The sequence below is a fragment of the Epinephelus lanceolatus genome, chromosome 22 (assembly GCF_041903045.1).
Source record: "Epinephelus lanceolatus isolate andai-2023 chromosome 22, ASM4190304v1, whole genome shotgun sequence".
NCBI lineage: Eukaryota > Metazoa > Chordata > Actinopteri > Perciformes > Serranidae > Epinephelus > Epinephelus lanceolatus.
The window spans coordinates 9095164-9114638 of record NC_135755.1 but is presented as its reverse complement, the minus strand read 5'-3'; the positions used below and the strand labels follow the sequence as shown (position 1 = coordinate 9114638).

The window sequence follows — 19475 nt, the reverse complement described above, 5'->3', positions numbered from 1 at the left end:
GAGGGAGGAAACGAGGGAGAGGTGGGAAAGCAAAGTTATAATTTAGAGTTGTGGGACCTCGAGAGACGAATCGGTCAAAGTGGGGTTTCAGTCAAACTTCTGTCGACACTGCAGGTTCGCGCCAAGGTCACTGAGCCTAACACACGCATGCACGTACTAACATTTTAATCCTTACTGTAACACACACACACACACACACACACACACACACACACACAGATGGGCTGCATCAGTTTAGGTGTGTCTTGACCAAAAACCGTGACCATCAAAACCAAAATGACTGATCATAGCACCAACTTAAATAATTTGATGTAACCTTGGAGAAGGTAATTGACCTCTAAAATAATAATATAACCTAACTCACAGTTCTTACTGGAAATGCAAGTTTCTGATTGGCTGGAGAGTGTGCCTTATTTTCAGATAACCACACATGTTTAAGATCTGCTCTCTTTGTATGATTCATATGTATCATATCAACATTTCTAAAGTGACGTAGCTCAGATGAAATGTATCTGAGCTGACTTTCTCATCAGAAGGTGGAGAGGATGGTGGATGGCGTGACACCTCAGCAAGATGGCTGCCAACCACTGACATTTCCAGCCAGGCTTTCTAGTAGGTATTTTTTTAGTGAGATGTTGAGGACATTTCAATTTATGTTCTTAGATACAAAACTGGATATTGTTAAATGAGATGTAAGGATATATCCAGCCAAGTTTGGGTATTTTGGGTATTTTTTACAAGACGGGAAAGTTTCAGCTGCATTTGTTGCAACAAAACTGGGCATTTTTTAATGGGATTTCGGGATATTTCTAGCTGTGACTGTTGTGAAAAAACTGGGTATTTTTCAACACCACACTGGGTCATTTCAAGCTGTATTTGTGGCAACAATACTGGGCTTTTGTTAAGGAGATGGCAAGAAATTTCCAGCCGCATTTGCTGCAACATGACTGGGTATATTTTAATAAAACATCAGGACATTTCCAGCTGTGTTTGTTGCATAAAAACAGGTATTTTTAGCCAAAACATGATGTTTTGCTAACTTTAACCAAGTGGTTTTTGGCCTAAACCTAACCACATGTTTAATATAGAAGAAAAAAACAAACAAAAAACAAAACAAAACACTTACAAATACAGATAAACGATGCTTATATAGCTGGTATGTTGCCATGGTATAACCAGAATAAACATGAAGAAACTGCAAAGTTTGAACTCAACACAGAGGCAAGGTAATACACAATATGCACATTTTTTCTGTGACATAAAGAAACACATCGTGCGCTGATCAGAAATGCAGTTTATTGATAATACTGACACAATGCAGTGCAGTGCTTTTTTGCAGATATGAAGTCAAATACACGTCATGTTTTGGAATACATTCAGTCTGTTTCTCCCAGAATACATTAAAATATCATCAATACTGTCGGCCACCTTTTACCACAACAACAACAACAACAACTTAAGAGACTGTCACGGTGCTGTGCATGTAAAAACACTCATTCAACTTCAGACCAGTTTTTGTTTCCAGTTCCTGTACGTGTTACTGTTTAGTGCAGTTTTACGGCAGAGGGATGCTTGTGTTGTTGTGTACATCCAGAGAGGAAAGCTTTTTGTTGCAGCAACAGGAAGTACAGTAAAATCTGGCCTATGTCTTTGTTTCTGCTTTTATAGTTCAGTGCAAGTTATAGGGTTTAAAAAAAAAAAAAAAAAAAAAAACGGCTTTAAGATTTGCAAACGTGCATTTTCGCACATGTAAAAACTGCATTTTGGAGATTTTATTTTTTCATCCCCTGAAGAATAGTTTGACATTTTTTGAGATATGCCTATTCTGTGCAGACGTAACAAAATCCACCTACCAGCAGCTCTAAAGTCTTTATGCTAAGCTAAGCTAACAGGAAATGTAAAGACATTAAAGTGGTATCAATCTTATATGTAATACTATGAAATAAAGTAAACATATTTCCTAAAATGTCAAACTATGCCTTTAATGAGTCGTTTCAAGAATTCAAACTTCAAGAAAAAGAAAATCAAGTGTTGCTAATTTGCACAGAATAATCACACATTTACGCTAGTCAAGCCCCGATCAGTGATGTCATTGCAGGTATTTTGACCTCGACAGCTAATGGAAAAATGATATAGCAACGTCACAGATTGGGGTGTGGCCAGAGGTGAGAGTTAGCTAAGTTTCAACCCATCAGAGATCGGTTAAGCAGTTTAATTCAGTGCATTGCCACCAAAAACATAACTAATTTTAATTAAAATTTTCGGGGAAATGCTCATTTAGACAGCAGCAAGCATCATGAAGGCAACTGGAAGTCGTAGCTATTAAAAAAACAGCATTTTGGTTGTTTGCGATCTCTCTGCTGAGGTTAGTGTTACGTCAAGGCAGCAAAGCTAAAGGCTAAAGGCACGTTGCATTTACTGACAGGGATAACATCGGGGCAAAACAGTGCTGAGTTCATGTTTACTTTGCGGTACGAAGGCATCTTGGAATAAAATAATAAAGAGCACTTTCACTGATAATGACAGGATTGTCAAATAAGGTTTCTCCATTTTGAGGCTTTGTGGGTTTACATCAGCAGGACGTTTAAAGCTCTTTCAAATATATAACTGCAGATACTTCAACACACTAACACAAGTAATACACTTACAAAAAAAGTCAATAAACTCGTCATCTGTTCAGGCAAACACCCAGACATAAATCTAAATATAATTTTCTTGTCCACGTCCTCACAGGTATCTCGTTGGCTTTCATTCAAGCGCAGCGTGCAAATTCTCGACCGAGCTGAACCATTTTGTGTCACTTTGTATCATCTAAAGTGAAGAAGAAGACACCTATTTTATTTTTTCTGCCTTGTATCTGAAGACGCATTTTCAGCAAGTGGTAAATTTCAGTCTTCACTCAAACTTCAAGGTTATTTCTTCATGTAAACAGCTTGAAGAATCACAAACTGAGCACAGCGTCAGTTCAGGCAGGACACGATGTCATGCTCAGCTCACATCCCAGCTACATCAGCTGATCTCAAACAGCCCAATCAACTGACGAGGGGAGTCAGCTGATAGATCACATGATTACTTTCTATGCAACCACTTGGCGAATCTCATTCATGGAGCCTTATTTAAACTGCTCTGGCCTGCCTACTGTTGCTGCTTCCTCTGCAAGCTGCTTTGCAACCCACCTCCACCCCAGCTCCTCCTTTTCATGCTGTGTCTGACTTATCAGTGTCATTTCTGTTTGTCTTTGATGGTGCTCTGTTCCCGTGGGGTCTTTGCTGCTGCGCTCCCTGCCTTAGGTTTTCCATGTATGCACATGGAAGGGCAGAGAGGTGTGCTCTCTCTGCCTTAGGTTTTCTTCATTTGCATGTGGAAGGGCAGACAGGTGTGCTCTCTCCACCTGCAGCTTTCTGTGTAGGCGCATGGAAGGGCAGAAAGGAGTGCTCTCTCCGTCTTAGGCTTTCTGCGTAGGCTTGAGGAAAGGCAGAGGGGCCTCAGAACAAAGCTATACCACCAAATATAATACTGCAAATGAAAATAAAGTGTTCTTTGGCTAAAGTTGTCCTGACTGTCCTCACGTATTTTTGGCAGAGACGTGGCCTGAACCAAAGAACGCCAAGCAGGAAAACCCAACCATTCACCCAACAACAGCTAAATACCCTAAAGTATGAACACTAATAACACTGATAGTAAAATAAAAGCTATCAAATGCTTCAAACAACTTATTTCAAAACAGATTTTAGTGTCTCACAACCAGCTTTGTTGTGTCTAACTGCCAGTGCCCACAGGATCCGGCTGCGTCATGTTCTGGTTGTGCTACTCAGCTCTGTCGCTGTTTCAGAGTCCAATGGAAGCACTTTAGGAGCGAAAAGAAGCATTTAAAATTTAGCATAGTTTCTACAAGCATAATTACACATTTTTAGCGCAGTTAGATGTGGTAACAGATGTAGTTGTTGCAGTGTGAAGCTCTGCTTCTAACTTTAGTTTTTGATCACTCATTGTGTGGATGTCAAAGTCTTGCTTCGGAGACTTTCTTTTTCTTATGTTGTCTTATGTTTTCTTAACTTGGATCTCTATCTTCATCCTTGTAATACGGGATTTATACTTCTGCATCGAATCAACGCTGTACCTAAGACGCAGGCTCTGCGCTGATGTAGAGACTACACCATCCCCTACACCACAGCCTGACGTGCACCTCCCCAGAAATGTAACTACATGTCGCGGTGACGCAGACCTCCTGTCTTTTTCTGTAAGCTGAAACCCTTTCCCTCAGTGGAAACAAAGCTTTTATTAAGTCTTTATTAAGGCTAATTTATACAATGTAAAATGTCATAGGCTTGTGCTAATAATGTTAGCATGTTGTATTTGTTTGGAAAATGTGTTTAGTATAAGACAGTTGTTTTGTCGGTGAACCTTGTGAGTTGTAATGGAGCCAAATTTGTAATGTTACCTTTGTTAAATGTTGCTGCTAGCTGCTAGGCTAATTTATACAATGTAAAATGCCATAGGCTTGTGCTAATAACGTTAGCATGTTGTATTTGCTTGGAAAATGTGTCCAGATAAAGACAAGTGTTTGTCTGTGAATGCTGCGAGTTAAGGCCAAAACACACCGGCAGCGTCATATGACAGCAGCGTCATTGACGCGAGTCAAGTGCCGCCCCCAACACACTCAAAAAGCGTCGTGCTAGGGGGCGTCAACCGGATTTCTATTGCACACTCCAGTCCGCTAGGTCCTGGTACTGGTTGCCAACCGCCAATTAGAACAAAAGACAAGGAAGAAGACGGGGCGCAAGAAGAAAACACACAATGCAGGACGACCACGACAACTAGACAACAACAGTACGTTGCTTATTGTAGTTGTCTTTATGTTATTAATTAACTACGGGAGCTGGGAGCGCTTTTTCAAGGGCGGCGACACTGGAAAAATAGGACAATGGCGTAAAGTGCCGCGGCGCAGCATGTCGACGTGCGTCGAGCCGCCGGCGGTGTGGGTTTGTAAATAGAAAATAATGGGGGCGGCTGTTTTGATGCGCGTCGTACGGCGCCGGTGTGTTTTGGCCTTCACAGCACTTCACAGAAACCTCTGCCGCCAACTAGTGTTTTGGAGGTGTAACTGCAGAGTGACACAGACACACCACCGCACAAGTATAAATGCTCACAATGGAGTAGGCTCTGTGCGTAGGCTCTGCAGAATGGTAGAAGATTATCACAGCCGGATCCAGTAGGCAGTAAGAAATGCTTACATTCAAACAGGGAAGCCAAATGGTGCATAGAAAACGAACATGATTCAAACTAGAACAATGTAGTGTCACTAAATCACTAGAATACAATCAAGGCGCTCCTGATTTAACTCAGGAGTGTTCTGCCAATGAATAAAATGCACCTCAATGAGCTTTCCTTTCTTTCAGTCTTTGCATTTAGTTTGTTTCTAACCCATTTGAACTACACTGGCACTGACTGGTCTCTGCCCACCTCCAAGCAAACTGCGCAGTGGTTTCTCAGGAGCAGCACAGCGGTCTCAGCTCAGCAGGAAACAACTCACAATGCCTGACTTTATGGGCACAAGGAGACAAATGTTGACATGTGATAGCGAGCGAGTTGCTCGTGTTTGGAAAGCTGGGCCGAACGAACAGGATTCTGGAGTAAAAGTCTGGACCGGTGCTCAGATTCGATGTGCTGTTAAGTGATTTTCAAAGGTTAATTACTGTGATATATGCTGAGGTTAGCGGAGCTGGAGGTAAACCCTCTCTGACCTGGCCGGGACGACCAACTCGCTGTCCAATAAATGAGCTTGTGACTTTTGTTTACAAGGCCCGGTTGGCTCGTAATTGGCTGGTGTGAAACCCAAACGAACCAAACGGGACAAAGTCAACTTTTCCACTCCAGTGCGGACCAAAGCAAACTAACAAACGGACACGTGATCGCACCCAGCCTTTGGACTTTAGAGGGAACCACTGAGAAGATGCAGAATTAAACAAGAGAAGAAGAGAGTGGAGTTAAATATCTCTCTTGTTTGTGTTCAGTTTCAAAAAACACACTTATGAGCTCATAAATGTACTTCAGGAAATCCTGTAAGATCTTGGGCGGATTAGTCCCTCTCCTCTAACCTTTCCTGTTCGGACTTTGTGTGTGTGTCTTAGTGTGTGTGTGTGCGTGTGTGTGTCGTCCTTATCTGCGCACATCCATCTGTCTAAAACAAACTTTCAAAGCTTAAACCACCGCCGAGATCAACAAGAGCAAATCCCTGACTTAACATGCTGAACCCTGAGAGTGCTGAAAGACTGGGCGCAAAGAGCAGAGGGAAGACGAGGAGGGTGGAGGTGAAGGGGAGGAAAGAGGAGGCAGAAATGAATAAGGAGAAGCAAGAGAGAAAGTAAAGGGAAGGAAAGAAGGAGGAAGAAAACTTCAGCCAGGACAAGGAAATTAGGTAGACTCAAAGGAAAAAGAAAGGAGGAGATGGAGGATGAAGAAGAGGAGAAGGAACACAGTGGGATGCAGTCACAAAGAGGAGAAGGAAGAAGAGGAGGAGGAGGAAAAAACAAGAAGAAAGGAAAAATGGGAAGAAGAGGACGGCAGACAGAGTTTGAGCAAGAGGAGAAGAAGGGAAGTAAGAAAAGAATGACCAGGGAGAAGCAAAGGAAAAGGAGGAAATGAAGAGGAGGAGAAAAAAAGGGAGGAATAACACAGTGACATGCAGGAGGACGCAAAGAGGAGGATAATGAATGGAAGGATGAAGATGACAGGGAGAAAACGATAAGGAAGATGGCAGAAGAAATGACATAAGGGAGAAGAGGAGGAGAAAATGAGGGGGTTGAGGACAAAAAGGAAGGAAGGAGGAACAGGAGGACGTAGAAGACTAGGCGGGGGAGAAAAGGAGGAAGAAGAGGAGGAAAATTAAGTGGCGGGAAAGCAAAGGAGGAGGAAATGAGGATAAAAGAAAGCAAAGGTGGAGAAGTGAGAAGATGGGGAGAAGAGGAGGAAGAACGATAGGAGTCAGGAAAGGAGGAGGAGGAGGAGGCAATGAGGAGGAAGAGGAGAGGAAACAATCTGAAAACAGGGAAATAGTAAAGCTGATGAGGAAGAGGAAAGGGAAGAAGAAGAACACAATGGGATAAAGGAGGATAGAAGAAGAGCTGTAAAAGAGATGAGGAGGAGGAAGATACAAGAAAGGAGGAAGAACAGGAAATAGTAAGGCTGATGAGGAAGAGGAAAGGGAAGAAGAAGCAAGAAGACGCTGGGAAAAGGAGGATAGAAGAAGGGAAGCAAAGGGGAAGAGGAGGAGGAGGTTAAAAAGGAAGTAAGGGAACAGGAAGGAAGGAAGGAGGAAAAGGACATGGAAGAAGTCAAGACTTGGGAGAAGAGGAGGAAGAACATAATGAGATGAAGGAGGATGGAGGAGCAAAGGAGAGAGGAGGATAAAAAGGAAGAGAAGGGAAGAAAAGGAGGAGGAACAGGAGGAAAAGTAAGTGGAGGGAAAGCAAAGGAGGAGGAAATGAGGATGAAACGGGGAGGAGAGAAGGAAGAAAATGAGACTGGGGAGAGAAGAGGAGGAAGAGCACAATGAGATAAAGGAGGACAGACGAAGGGTAGCAAAGGAGGAGAAGAGGAGGGAGTTTAAAAGGAAGGAGGGGAACAGGAAGGGAGGAAAAGGACATGGAGGGGCAGCAAAGTAGGAGGAAAAAAGAAGGTGAGGCTGAGGAGGAAGAGGAAAGGGAAGAAGAGAAGAAGCAGGAAGTAACTTTACAACGTGGAAGTTAAAAATGTACATGTGAGGAGGTGATTGTGAACGCAGCTTGGATTTTTAAACGCTATATTTAAACTGGTAACTTCTGAGACAAAGCAGATAAGACAATAAAGCAGATAACATAAGATATCGAGTTGTACATTTAACGACTTTTCTGATTGCACTTGAAGGCAGCACATGTAGAAATGATGTCATACTGTACAGAGAATAGGATCACCATTGTTTTTAAGCTTCTTCTTCATAAACACTGAATCTTTAGACGATAAAAGTTTGACGGTTTGAAGCCGTTCAGTCACCGCTGCCTGACCTGACTGTGCCTCAGCGCCGCCAGGGGGGAAACAGCAGGTGGTGAAAAGATCAGGCAACAACATCACAATCTTTGATTCTGTTTTTTTTTTCTTTCTCCCGAACATGGCAACGTTTGGCGACAAGCTTTTATTCCCCTTCTTCTCAGCGTGAGGGCGGAGGAGACGGAGGGACGATGAGGACGCGGGTGACACATGCTGAGATCTGATGAGAACATTCGGTACAGTAATGCGGCGTTTGTGATGAGAGGGGAGACGGTGAAGGCACAAATGGAAAACACACTCGCTTGTCGTGTCAGAGGTGTTTGTGAACCTCAGGCACTATTGCTAATCAGGTCTATCTGTACAAAAGAGAGTGTAAACTTATCTGGAACAGTCAGACGAAAGTTCACGAGTTCATCGCTGCAGTTTTCGCTCCCAACTTTAGCAAGATGTTTTAAAGACTCGGGGAAAGGAAGAAGAATGGCATGAAAACTGGTTAAATTCAGCCTCATTTCACTTGTATAAACGTTGTTCTTCAGCTCGTTTTCTTTCTTCTGTTTATTCTCTCCACTTTCCTCATCTCTCCTCTATCGTCACTCTGCTGCCTTGGCCGGTCCGAAAGGTCCCACCATCTTCATGGCAGCGTAGTTCTGTAGGGTGAAAGTGGATGCACAAGGTTAATTTCTCTTTAATCAACTCTCGTTTGCTTTCTTCTTTTTTCCCTCAGGGCAGACACAAAAGACAAATAAAAATGGATTTCAATCGTCCCTTTCTCTGCCTTTCTCCTTTTAATTTCTTCTGTCATTTCTTTATTAGTTCATCATTCATTATTAGTTCAGTACTTCATTAGTTTTTTTCTTTAGCTCATATTGTAGTTATGCTATGTAGCGTGTGAGATAGAGTATGGTGAATGTGCTCGGAAAGGTAGTATTGGCACTGTTTCTACCTGGAGCTCGTATGTACGGAGCCTGGTTTGGTTGAAGGTGGCAGTGCTGTTTGGGCTGAGAAAGCCATGTGTAAGTAAGGTAAAGGAGGTTATTGGGTTGGTGCGGGGAGCAGTGAGAGCTGGCATTAAGGGAGTGTCTCTGGGATGCCAGAGATCACTGTCTAGCCTCCTGGAGGTGTCGTGGGACCAACTAGACGAAACACTGGTGAAAGGAGGTTCCCACCTGATGACCCCAAAGACATGTTAGTTATCACTGCTCACTGGTCTGTATAGTTAAGCCTTGCCATAACAGCTTATCATAGGGCTTAGGAGGTTATTCACCGAGTGCTGAGCCTTTTCTAGAGCACAAACTTCTTGTGTTTATTTGAATTCTCTGAAGCAATAAAGCATTAAATATAAAGGACACATTTACATAAATTTTAGGGGAATGTGCAAGGACCTCTCGTGGTTCTGGTTATTCACAGTTGTTTTATACTGTCACTGACTGCTGACCCCTCACTCCAGTTTTCCAAAAATCATCCTGGCTACAAACAACGAGCCTTGCCATCTGTTGCAGGACACATTTTGTCCTTCGTCTTGGCTCAGAGACTGACATCTATATGTAATGATCCACTGAAGTCAGGAACAATACAAGATCAATTAGTCTGAATTTCTGAGCCATCTTGACTGTGAGGGAGCAGGGAGGGACAATTCCAGTACGACCACCAGGTTTTGTTCCATCCGCTGCGCGGTGTCATGCCAAACTGGCAACCTCCGAGGCTGAAAAATGAAGCCAATGCCAAGTGCCAAAAACTGCAGTTCCTCTAATGGCCACTTGAGGGTGGCTCCAGGACCGAGTCAATCCCCATAGACCCCCCATGTTAAGATGTTCAGCTTCACAGCAGAAATGCACATGTTTACAGCCTGGTACAAAACACGGTTTTGGTTTCTACAGATAATTTCAACATTCATGTTAACTGTGCGGGGGTGATTTTGTTTTGTAACTCACCCTTTTACATTTTATTAAGGTTTAAAGTTACGCATTGACAGTCAGATCCACAGCTCCAACCTCTCGTCCAACTATGGGCACTTCTGGCTTCAAAACACCAAGATAGCGACGGCCAAAATGCCGAACTTTAGGTTTTAAAACAGCAGTCTAGAAACCAATAGGTGACATCCTGGTAGCTACATCCATTATTTATACAGTCAGTGGTTATACCACACTGAAAGAGTGTTTCACCTGCCCGATTTCACAGACTTGATTTTGATTTTGTCAATTTGGTCATTTTTCCTTGAGTTTTTTTTTTTTTTTTTTTTAAATTATTGTTATTATTTCCTGCTTTGTTTTGCTGTAGCCTACAGACAAAGTTAAAACCGTACAAAAGTCCAGTTAACGACATGGATCAAAAATTTGTGGCTTTGGTTGGTCATTAAAAATGCGTTCGCAAACCAATAAAAAAATAATCAGTGAACAGACTCAAACTCACCGGGAAGGAGTAGAGGAAGACACCGAGGAAGAGCAAGATGAAAAAGAGAATGATGAAGAGGATGATGAACCACTTGAACCGCCTCCAAAGGATGAACTTGAGAGTCTTATAGGGGGAGGAGAACCACAGGAAGGAGGTCTCTGGGCGCCTGAGACAAGACAAGAGGATGACAAACCATATTTGTAAGTGTGAGACTATGTGTGTGTGTGTGTGTGTGTGTGTGTGTGTGTGTGTGTGTGTGTGTGACTCACTGAGGCTCCTCCAGGTGAGGGTTCATGTTGGGTTCGTCTCTCCCGAGTCCAGCCGGTCTCTCCTCCTGCTCCTGCTCCGTCACGATCTCCAGAGACATCTCCACCTTCCCCTGAAAAACACACAACAAGCCTTTACTGGTACGGTGACTACACGCAGGGCTAGCTGGGGAACCTTTGTAGCTGGTGAGCTAACATGCTACCTAACTGGGAACATGCAATGGTTGTGTGTTTGTTTTTCTCACAGCGAGGATCTTCTCTCCGTTTTGCTCGCAGGTGCAGGGCCACCATCCTTTGACGGTCTTCTGCTCGAACAGAGACACCAGTTTGTCTGCCGGCTGCTCCAGCAGCTGCAGGTTACATTTCTCTGCAGACTTGGCGGGGCGCAGCATGTGGTTCAGGTCCATCACCAGGTGACCTGAGGAGACATTTACAGTCCACTCACACAGGGCTGGAGCATGACGAAAAAGAATCAGAGACACCGCCGTGTTTCCAGTCGAGATAGTGCCATGAAAAAGGGTACTTTAATACAAAACATGATCTTCTTAACTGTAATCAAGTTGGTTTTGTGCCTCAAACAAAAACAACCAAACTGGTCATGATTTAGCGAGTCATTGGTGTGTGTCCTGTGGCTACTTAGGCACAAAATGCAGTTGTTTTTGACAGAGACATCACCGTGTTTCCAGTCGGGATAGTACCATGAAAAAGGTTACTTTAATACGAAACGATCTTCTTAACTCTCATCAAGTTGGTCTTGTGCCTCAAACAAAAACAACCAGCTGGTCATGATTTAGCGAGTCATTGGTGTGTGTCCTGTGGCGATTTAGGCACAAAAAGCAGTTGTTTTTTGACAGAGACATCACTGTGTTTCCAGTCGAGATAGTGCCATTAAAAAGGGTACTTTAATACAAAACATGATCTTCTTAACTCTAATCAAGTTGGTCTTGTGCCTCAAACAAAAACAACCAGCTGGTCATGATTTAGCGAGTCATTGGTGTGTGTCCTGTGGCTATTTAGGCACAAAAAGCAGTTTTTATTTTACAGAGACATCGCTGTGTTTCCAGTCGAGATAGCGCCATGAAAAAGGGTGCTTTAATACGAAACGATCTTCTTAACTGTAATCAAGTTGGTTTTTTGCCTCAAACAAGAACAACCATCTGGTCATGATTTAGCGAGTCATTGGTGTGTGTCCTGTGGCTGCTTAGGTGCAAAAAGCAGTTTTTATTTTACACAGACATCGCTGTGTTTCCAGTCGAGATAGTGCCAGGAAAAAGGGTGCTTTAACACAAAACATGATCTTCTTAACTGTAATCAAGTTGGTTTCGTGCCTCAAACAAAAACAACCAAAACCGAAATGACACCTACACCCTAGTAACTAATGAACAGACCACCATATATTTTCCAGATAATGTAGTTGGACTTGAACAATTCTGTCAAACTGAAAGCAGTACAGATTGAATGACTGAATAGTTCAAGTTCAATTGTTCAAGATGAAAAGAAACATTATGACTCATTTGACATCCGACGTCACTTAATTTCTGAATAAAACCTGTATGAACTGTGCAGTTTGCAGGTTCAGTGTTAAATCACTGTGCTTTTTGGATGCTGAAGAAGTCTGAAAGATGGATATTATTATATTAGCCTTGAGAATCTTTTGGGAAATCCAGATCTGTATGAACCAGCTGTGTCAGCTCTCCACATAGCCAGCTCTCCTTAATGACTAATAATGGACAATCCTGTGGTGGAGGGTAGTTAGCAGAGTTTTGATCATCGTTGACGTTAAGTATGGAGGGATTGTGGGTTGATGAACGGCTGAAGAGAGACTAGATGTCCACTGGAAGTGTTTTTCCAGAGCTGGCTGCAGTCTGAGAGTGTGACAGTAGGAAAATGGCTCGTGTCTGACCCTCACACCGTGCAGGGAGATTAACAGTCGGCGGCCCGAGCTGACGAGCCGAAGACAGCGAGGAATGGAAGAAATGCTTTGAGGTGGCCACACACCCACAGATCGTACGAGGTGAATAAAGTCGAGCGGGAGAGAAAGATGGTGACAGACAGGAACGGATCTGGATTCCTCATCTTCCTCCTCCTCTCGCACCGCAGACGGATGCTCCGCTCGCTCTACAGACCGTCATGGCAAAGAGAGAAAAGATGAAATGAAGCAGGAGTGGGAGTGGAAGAGGAGAGGTGCGGCAGCGGTGAGTTATTTCAAGCGACGGGGCCGGGGCAGCGTCAGGGGTGAAGGAGAGGCAGAATTTTGACAGCTTGAGAAGAGAAAATAAAACGGGCCCTTCCTCTCTGTGAAATGTGCCAACACAGTGGAAATGGAAGAGCGTTAATTCCAAAGATAAATGTTATCACAGTAGTTTGTCTGTACGCACGTTGCACATGTGGTTCCCCGGATAGATTTACCACCTAAAGCTTGGACAGAAACTGGAGAAAAACTGTCTAAAAGTCAGAGCCAATGTGATTTAAGTGTATTTCTACAACCAAAAGGCTTGTATGTATGTTTCTGACCGACTTTAATCTGAGAAATATGGACCCGTTTAGAGTAAGCCTTTAAGTATTTTAGAGCAAATTAGAATTGAAGGCTTTTAGTGTGGAAGTAAAAACACACATGATAGCTAAGATCTAACAGTGAGTGGTGCACCTGAATCTCTTCTGTTGCTCCTTAACTGCAACTGTGCTGAATTTCATGACGGAAAAAAGCGAAGTGCAATAATTCCATGTGTTTTGATTTAAGATTGAACCGGACGAGTCCAAATTCCAGCCAAAAATGGCCAAAACCCTGCTTTAAAGATACAGTATGTATAAGTTACCCCAACGTTCTGTAGTTGATGCGTTAAATTTGCATTTGTTATGTACTGATTTTGCCTTTATTTAGATTTTTCCCGTGAACATGAAAGTGCTTTTATTTTGAAGAGACAGCAGGCAAATTTGCAGGAAAGCCCAATCAGTCTTCTTTCAGCATTGGCAGTATAAAAACAAAATCGGGGAGTGCGACAAAATGCCGCCTACCTACTTTTGTTTATACAGAATGTGCCTTTTTCAGGGCAATGAGGGGCGTGAGCAAGCAACAAAACGTGTAGCTCAGCGTGTGACGTAAACAGTGACGTGGGAGGGAAGCAGCGGCTGGTCAGTCCTTCGGCGATTCTCTCGTAAGTCGGCCCGTTCTTCACCGTTCCCGTCATTTGATGGTTAATGGCCTCTTCGTTTGTGAGGACAAGGAGCGCGCAACTCCTTGTCTCCCCAGTTGCTCATCTTTACAGTGTCTGTCAGGTTTGCGTTTCCCTCTTGCTACTAGCTGCTTGCTAATTCCTGCTATCAGCTGTTTCCTGTTAGTCCACCGCCAGTGGCTCACACATGCAGTGTCATCAACAGCTCCTCCCGTGGTGGAAGGGCGCCTCGTTCTTTTTAAACCACAAAGGTTCCGCCAATATGTCTACCCTACGAGGTGGAAAATTGGGCACCTCGGATCAACTCGCCAATCCAGCTCTGTGTGTCTAAATGCTCACAGCTTGCTGGCAAAACGGCCCAACATTCGCCGAAAATCTGGCAGTGTGAAAGGGGCTAAAGAGATTACAGACACTGCAGTAACATTGAGACGGAGATAAACAGCACGGAAAATAAACACGGAATTAACTGCATTAATTTGGGTCCAACTGTCTAATAATTCTGTGTTTTTTGTGTATTTGCTAATTTTCTGGTGCTATCAAGGTGAGGTCTAATGCCTGATTTATGGTCCTGCGTTAAATCAACGACGTACCTATGTCGTAGGGTATGTGCGTTGCCTCGACGTGTAGTTACATTTTTTGGGAGGTGCACGTCAGGCTACGCCGGGGGCTCCTGCGTAGCCTGACGTGCACCTCCCAAAAAATGTAACTACACGTCGAGGTGACGCCGACCCAGCGCAGACCGAGAGGGCTGTGATTGGTTTTGCTTGGTATCAACGGTTCCGTATTTCCAGATTGCGCCATCCCCGCCATCTAACATACTTTCTTCTACATCCAACAACTACAACTCCAGCAAGATTCTCTCTCTCTCGGTCGCCATTGTTCACTGTGACCGGAAAAGCCGGAAGCTAAACAAAGAATCAACTAGAGACGATGATAACCATTCAGGAAAGGAACGCAGCCCCCTACCGCTCTGGCGGTGAATTGCACCGCGACGAAATGGAGTGACGGAGAAGTTCGAAGGGTTCACAACGGCATCACAGCAACGACGTAGGTACATCGTTGATTTAACGCAGGACCATTAATCAGGCTTATTGCATTTTTTGTCCTCTTTTTGTTTAATGTCTCTTTAGCTCTTAATTTGGTCAATGGAGTTAATTTAGAACAAAATAAAATGCATTAGACCATCAGTCCAGACTTGCACTATTTTGACTGTCACTGTCACTAAATGTGTAAAAAGACATTTATTATCCAAGCATTTTGTTCATGTTTATGTATCATGGTTATCTAGCCAATAAAACCTTTGACAACCTATTAGAAAAGCAGAAATGCTAGCCAAAGATAAAATGAAAAAGGGGGATTAATGTGATGGTAGGTGGTGGTGATGGTTCATGAGGTCTCAACATGAAGACAGACTAAAACTTTATAAGGGTTAAAATAAAGTACGAAGGCAACACTAAACACACCAATAACCAGTGGAAACACACACACACACACACACTCAGAGTGATGTGTTTTACCGAGGTAGTCGTCGAAGGAGAACTTGTCATTGTCCCAGATCTGGATGGTCAGTTTAGGAGGCAGTTTGGTCTCAGCTTTATCCAGACTCCAGAAATGTTCCTGCAGACACACACACACACACACACACACACACACACAGGGCAGAGGAAAATAAACAAGAAGAAGTTAAGATTGACTTTTCCTAACAGCAACGTCTGTCTTCCTATGAGCTATATCCACTTGATGTGTGTCTCTAAGGAAACTGGTTCGGTATCTTTCGGAAACACGGGAAAAAAAGGCGACGAGCAACGTGGCAAGCAATGTTCAGATAACTGCAAGAAAATTATTTTTTTTAAAAAAGCTGGGAAAAATGTGTACAAGTATATATTTAAAATTATGTTACAGATTTACTATTATTTTTAAGCTCTTTTTTAGGTAAGTTCCTTGTTTGTTTTTGTAGTTTTCTTTATTCTTTCTTATTTTTTTTAAAATGTATTGCTACTTTTGGGGGGTCATTTCTTCTTAAAGTTGCTCATCGCCTTCTTTCAATGTTTTTGAAAGAAATCGAGCCAACTAGCTCGGGTTTCAAAGGGTTAAAAGTCTTCTTTATTAATTACTTACTAATTTTATCTTTATTCCTTAAGTTTCTGTACTTTTTTTTGGTGTCTTCAAACTCCATAGTAACCAGTCTCTTAAACTTCATAAATCATCCGCTCATCTCTGCTTTTACTGTTTATATGCAGTCGATGCTACGATGATAAATTCTCCTCTTCATACACGTTAGAAAAACCTGAAATAAAATTGTGTTGGACGATAAGACGGGAGGCAGCTATCAGTTTGGAGCAGCACTCCATCGACACATCTCTCACTACATCACCACTTCCACACTGGACCTGTGTGTGTGTGTGTGTGTGTGTGTGTGTGTGTGTGTGTGTGTGTGCGTGCGCGCGTGCGCGCGTGCGTTTGTATTCTACCTATTATCGCCTCTGGTAAATCCACACTAAACTGCCAGACAGTATCTGATCCCATCTCACCTCAGTGCTAATGGGCTTCACTCTGCAGCTGGTGCACACAGTTTCCTCTCCTTCTCTTTCCATTCCCTCAGTCGTCCTTTTTATCTGTGTGTGTGTGTGTGTGTGTGTGTGTGTGACACCTTGGCTGTTGTTATGTTGACAAAAAAAAAAAAGGCTTTTCACACGTGAAATAAAATCGCTCCCCTGTGATCCGCAGCAAATGTCAATACGTCACTGCAACGCTCCCAAAAGTACTTGGTGAGGAGATTTTACGCCAAACTAAAAGCTGCACTCGCCAACTTCACACAGTGGAATTAGCTTTTCTGAATTTAAAGACTTTACTAATAACCAGGACAGGTGATGATCGATTTATAGGAAGGTGAGGAGAGAGAGGCTTTTGGCAAAACGTTAAAAAGTCCGACAGGGGAATCCAGTGTCTCAATTAGAGGGAGTGAGAATCTTTCCTCTGGATAGGGGTCGTTGAAGACTATGAACTAAACTGAGCTTCTGTTTCAGTAGAGTTATGGTTGTTTACAGTAATGTAATAAACCCATTGGCCACTTTATTAGGAACACCTTGCTAGTACCAGGTTGGACGCCCTTTTTAATTCTTGGTGTCACAGATTCAACAAGGTGCTGGAAACATTCCTCAGAGATTTTGGTCCATATTGACATGATGACATCACACAGTTGCTGCAGATTTGTCGGCTGCACATCCACGATGAGAATCTCCTGTTCCACCACATCCCAAAGGTGCTCTATTGGACTGAGATCTGGTGACTGTGGAGGCCATTGGAGTACAGTGAACTCATTGTCATGTTTGAGATGATGTGAGCTTTGTGACATGGTGCGTTATCCTGCTGGAAGTAGCCATCAGAAGATGGGTACACTGTGGTCATAAAGGGATGGACACGCTCAGCAACAATACTCAGGTAGGCTGTGGTGTTTAAACCATGCTCAGTTGGTGCTAAGAAAATCTCCCCCACACCATTACACCACCAGCAGCAGCCTGAACCGTTGATGCAAGGCAGGATGGATCCATGACACCAAATTCTGACCCTACCATCTGAATGTGGCAGCAGAAATCCAGACTCATCAGACCAGGCAACGTTTTTCCAATCTTCTATTGTCCAGTTTTGGTGAGCCTGTGTGAACTGTAGCCTCAGTTTCCTGTTGTTAGCTGACAGAAGTGGCACCTGGTGTGGTCTTCTGCTGCTGTAGCCCATCTGCTTCAAGGTTGGACAAGGTGTTGTTGCTTCAGAGATGGTCTTCTGCAGACCTTGGTTGGAACCAGTGGTTGTTTGACTTCCTGTTTCCTTTCTATCATCTTGAACCAGTCTGGCCATTCTCCTCTGACCTCTGACCTCTGGCATCAACAAGGCATTTTGGCTCACTGGATATTTTCTCTTGTTGGGACCATCCTCTGTAAACCCTGGCACTTAAAGCACCTTTCTTCCTCATTCTGATGCTCAGTTTGAACTTCAGCAGCTCGTCTTCACCATGTTTACATGCCTAAGTACGCTGAGTTGCTGCCACGTGATTGGCTGATTAGCTATTTGCATTAACGAGCAGCTGAACGGGTGTACCTAATAAAGTTTATGCTGAGAAAGATTTGAGGTTTCAGGTGAGAAATCAAGTGTATCAGTACAAAGACTCCTGAGCAGGACATCACTCTCTACACTTCTGATATGCTTTCTGTTACAGTTCATACGCCGCGCTGTCCTCTGGATACACCCGAAAATTTGACCGCACAATTCAGGCTTTTTCCTCTGAGCTATGGGACTCAGATTTTCCTGATCTTCCTCCGAATATTAAACTGAAAATGTCAGCGATGCTTGGCTTTGGATTCACTGAGAAATTTTCTGTAACTTTACCCTCGATTGAGGCGATTATAAGGAGGCAAATAAGGCTTTTAGCAGGGCAGACACAGGGTCGTGTTTCGCTTAACAATACGTCTGATTTATACACAAACCTGCACTCTGTGTGTGTGTGTGTGTGTGTGTGTGTTGAAATGACTTGTCTCTGCTGACTGTGTGATGACTTCACACTCACTCTCTAAATCTGAGTCTAAATCCACATCATGCTCTCACACTTCATAACAACACACACCAACGCTGAGAGTAAACATACTACACCCTGTGTGTGTGTGTGTGTGTGTGTGTGTGCGTGCGTGCGTGCGTGTGTGTGTGTGTGTATGTGTGGCTCACTTTATCCACCAACTCTGTCCAAGTACATTAAGTTATCACTCCACAGCTGTCACAAGTAAGGGTGGGACGCCGTATACGAGAGTGTGTGTGTGTGTGTGTGTGGGTGTGTGTGTGTGTGTGTGTGTGACTGCTCTCTGCAATATCTAGCAACATCAATCAACTTCCTCTTTGTTGCCAGACTGCTAAGTACAGAGTCTTGTTCAGTCTTCTCCCTCATTTCCTCCGTCTCTCTGTCGCCCTGTCTCATTAAAGAAGCTCTACTGGTGCTAATGTTGAGTTAAATTACTGCCAAAGTTAAATTACATATTGCTGATCCAATAAACATGCACATTTCACTATAAAACTAATAATATCTCAGGCTTACAGACATATTAATGTTCTCTGGAGATGTTGTTTGACGGTTCCATCACACATGTAGATGTAGTGTATGCCAGAAAAAAACAAATCTGACTTTAAACAAGTTTAAAAATGTAAGAATATTTTCTGAAATTATTTGCACTGAAATTGAGAGCGCGATTTCATCTTCTTTATTTATAATTTACTTGTTTGTTTGTTTAAGGGCTGCTTTTCTGTTTTGTCTTCGGATAAATAAGGACTTTTACTTCCTGTTTATTGGACTTTAAAGCTGCCATTATCAATATATATTTTATTAGCAGTAGATCAAACACTACGTGTAATGTTAAAGCGGTTGCTCAAATTGATGAAACTACAGGTCATTTTAAGCCAACTCAACTCTGGAGATTTTTGGCATCTTTTAGCACATTAAGCCTCCGTTTCCACCACGCAGTACAATTCAGGTCAGTACGCTTTTTTTTTTCCATTTCCACTGTGAAAAGTTGTGGATGGTACCACTGGAGCCGCTCTGTACCGTCCCCATGTTTGGTCCCCCCTCTGTTGGGGTACC

General features: G+C 43.1%; 1 protein-coding gene across 8 annotated transcripts in view; it reads right to left on the bottom strand.

The window, feature by feature from the left end:
* Positions 1 to 1279: 1279 nt before the first annotated feature.
* The window catches only part of dysf (dysferlin, limb girdle muscular dystrophy 2B (autosomal recessive)), a 152210-nt gene continuing 134014 nt past the window's right edge, over positions 1280 to 19475 (bottom strand). For all 8 annotated transcript variants that reach the window (XM_033609246.2, XM_078164808.1, XM_078164807.1 and 5 more), the window contains 5 exons: positions 15373 to 15472; positions 10928 to 11100; positions 10686 to 10795; positions 10435 to 10582; positions 1280 to 8672 (listed from right to left, as the gene is read on the bottom strand). In XM_033609246.2, coding sequence (XP_033465137.2) covers positions 8616 to 8672; positions 10435 to 10582; positions 10686 to 10795; positions 10928 to 11100; positions 15373 to 15472 — 588 coding nt within the window. In that variant the 3' untranslated portion in view covers positions 1280 to 8615. The remainder of the gene's footprint in view (positions 8673 to 10434; positions 10583 to 10685; positions 10796 to 10927; positions 11101 to 15372; positions 15473 to 19475) is intronic.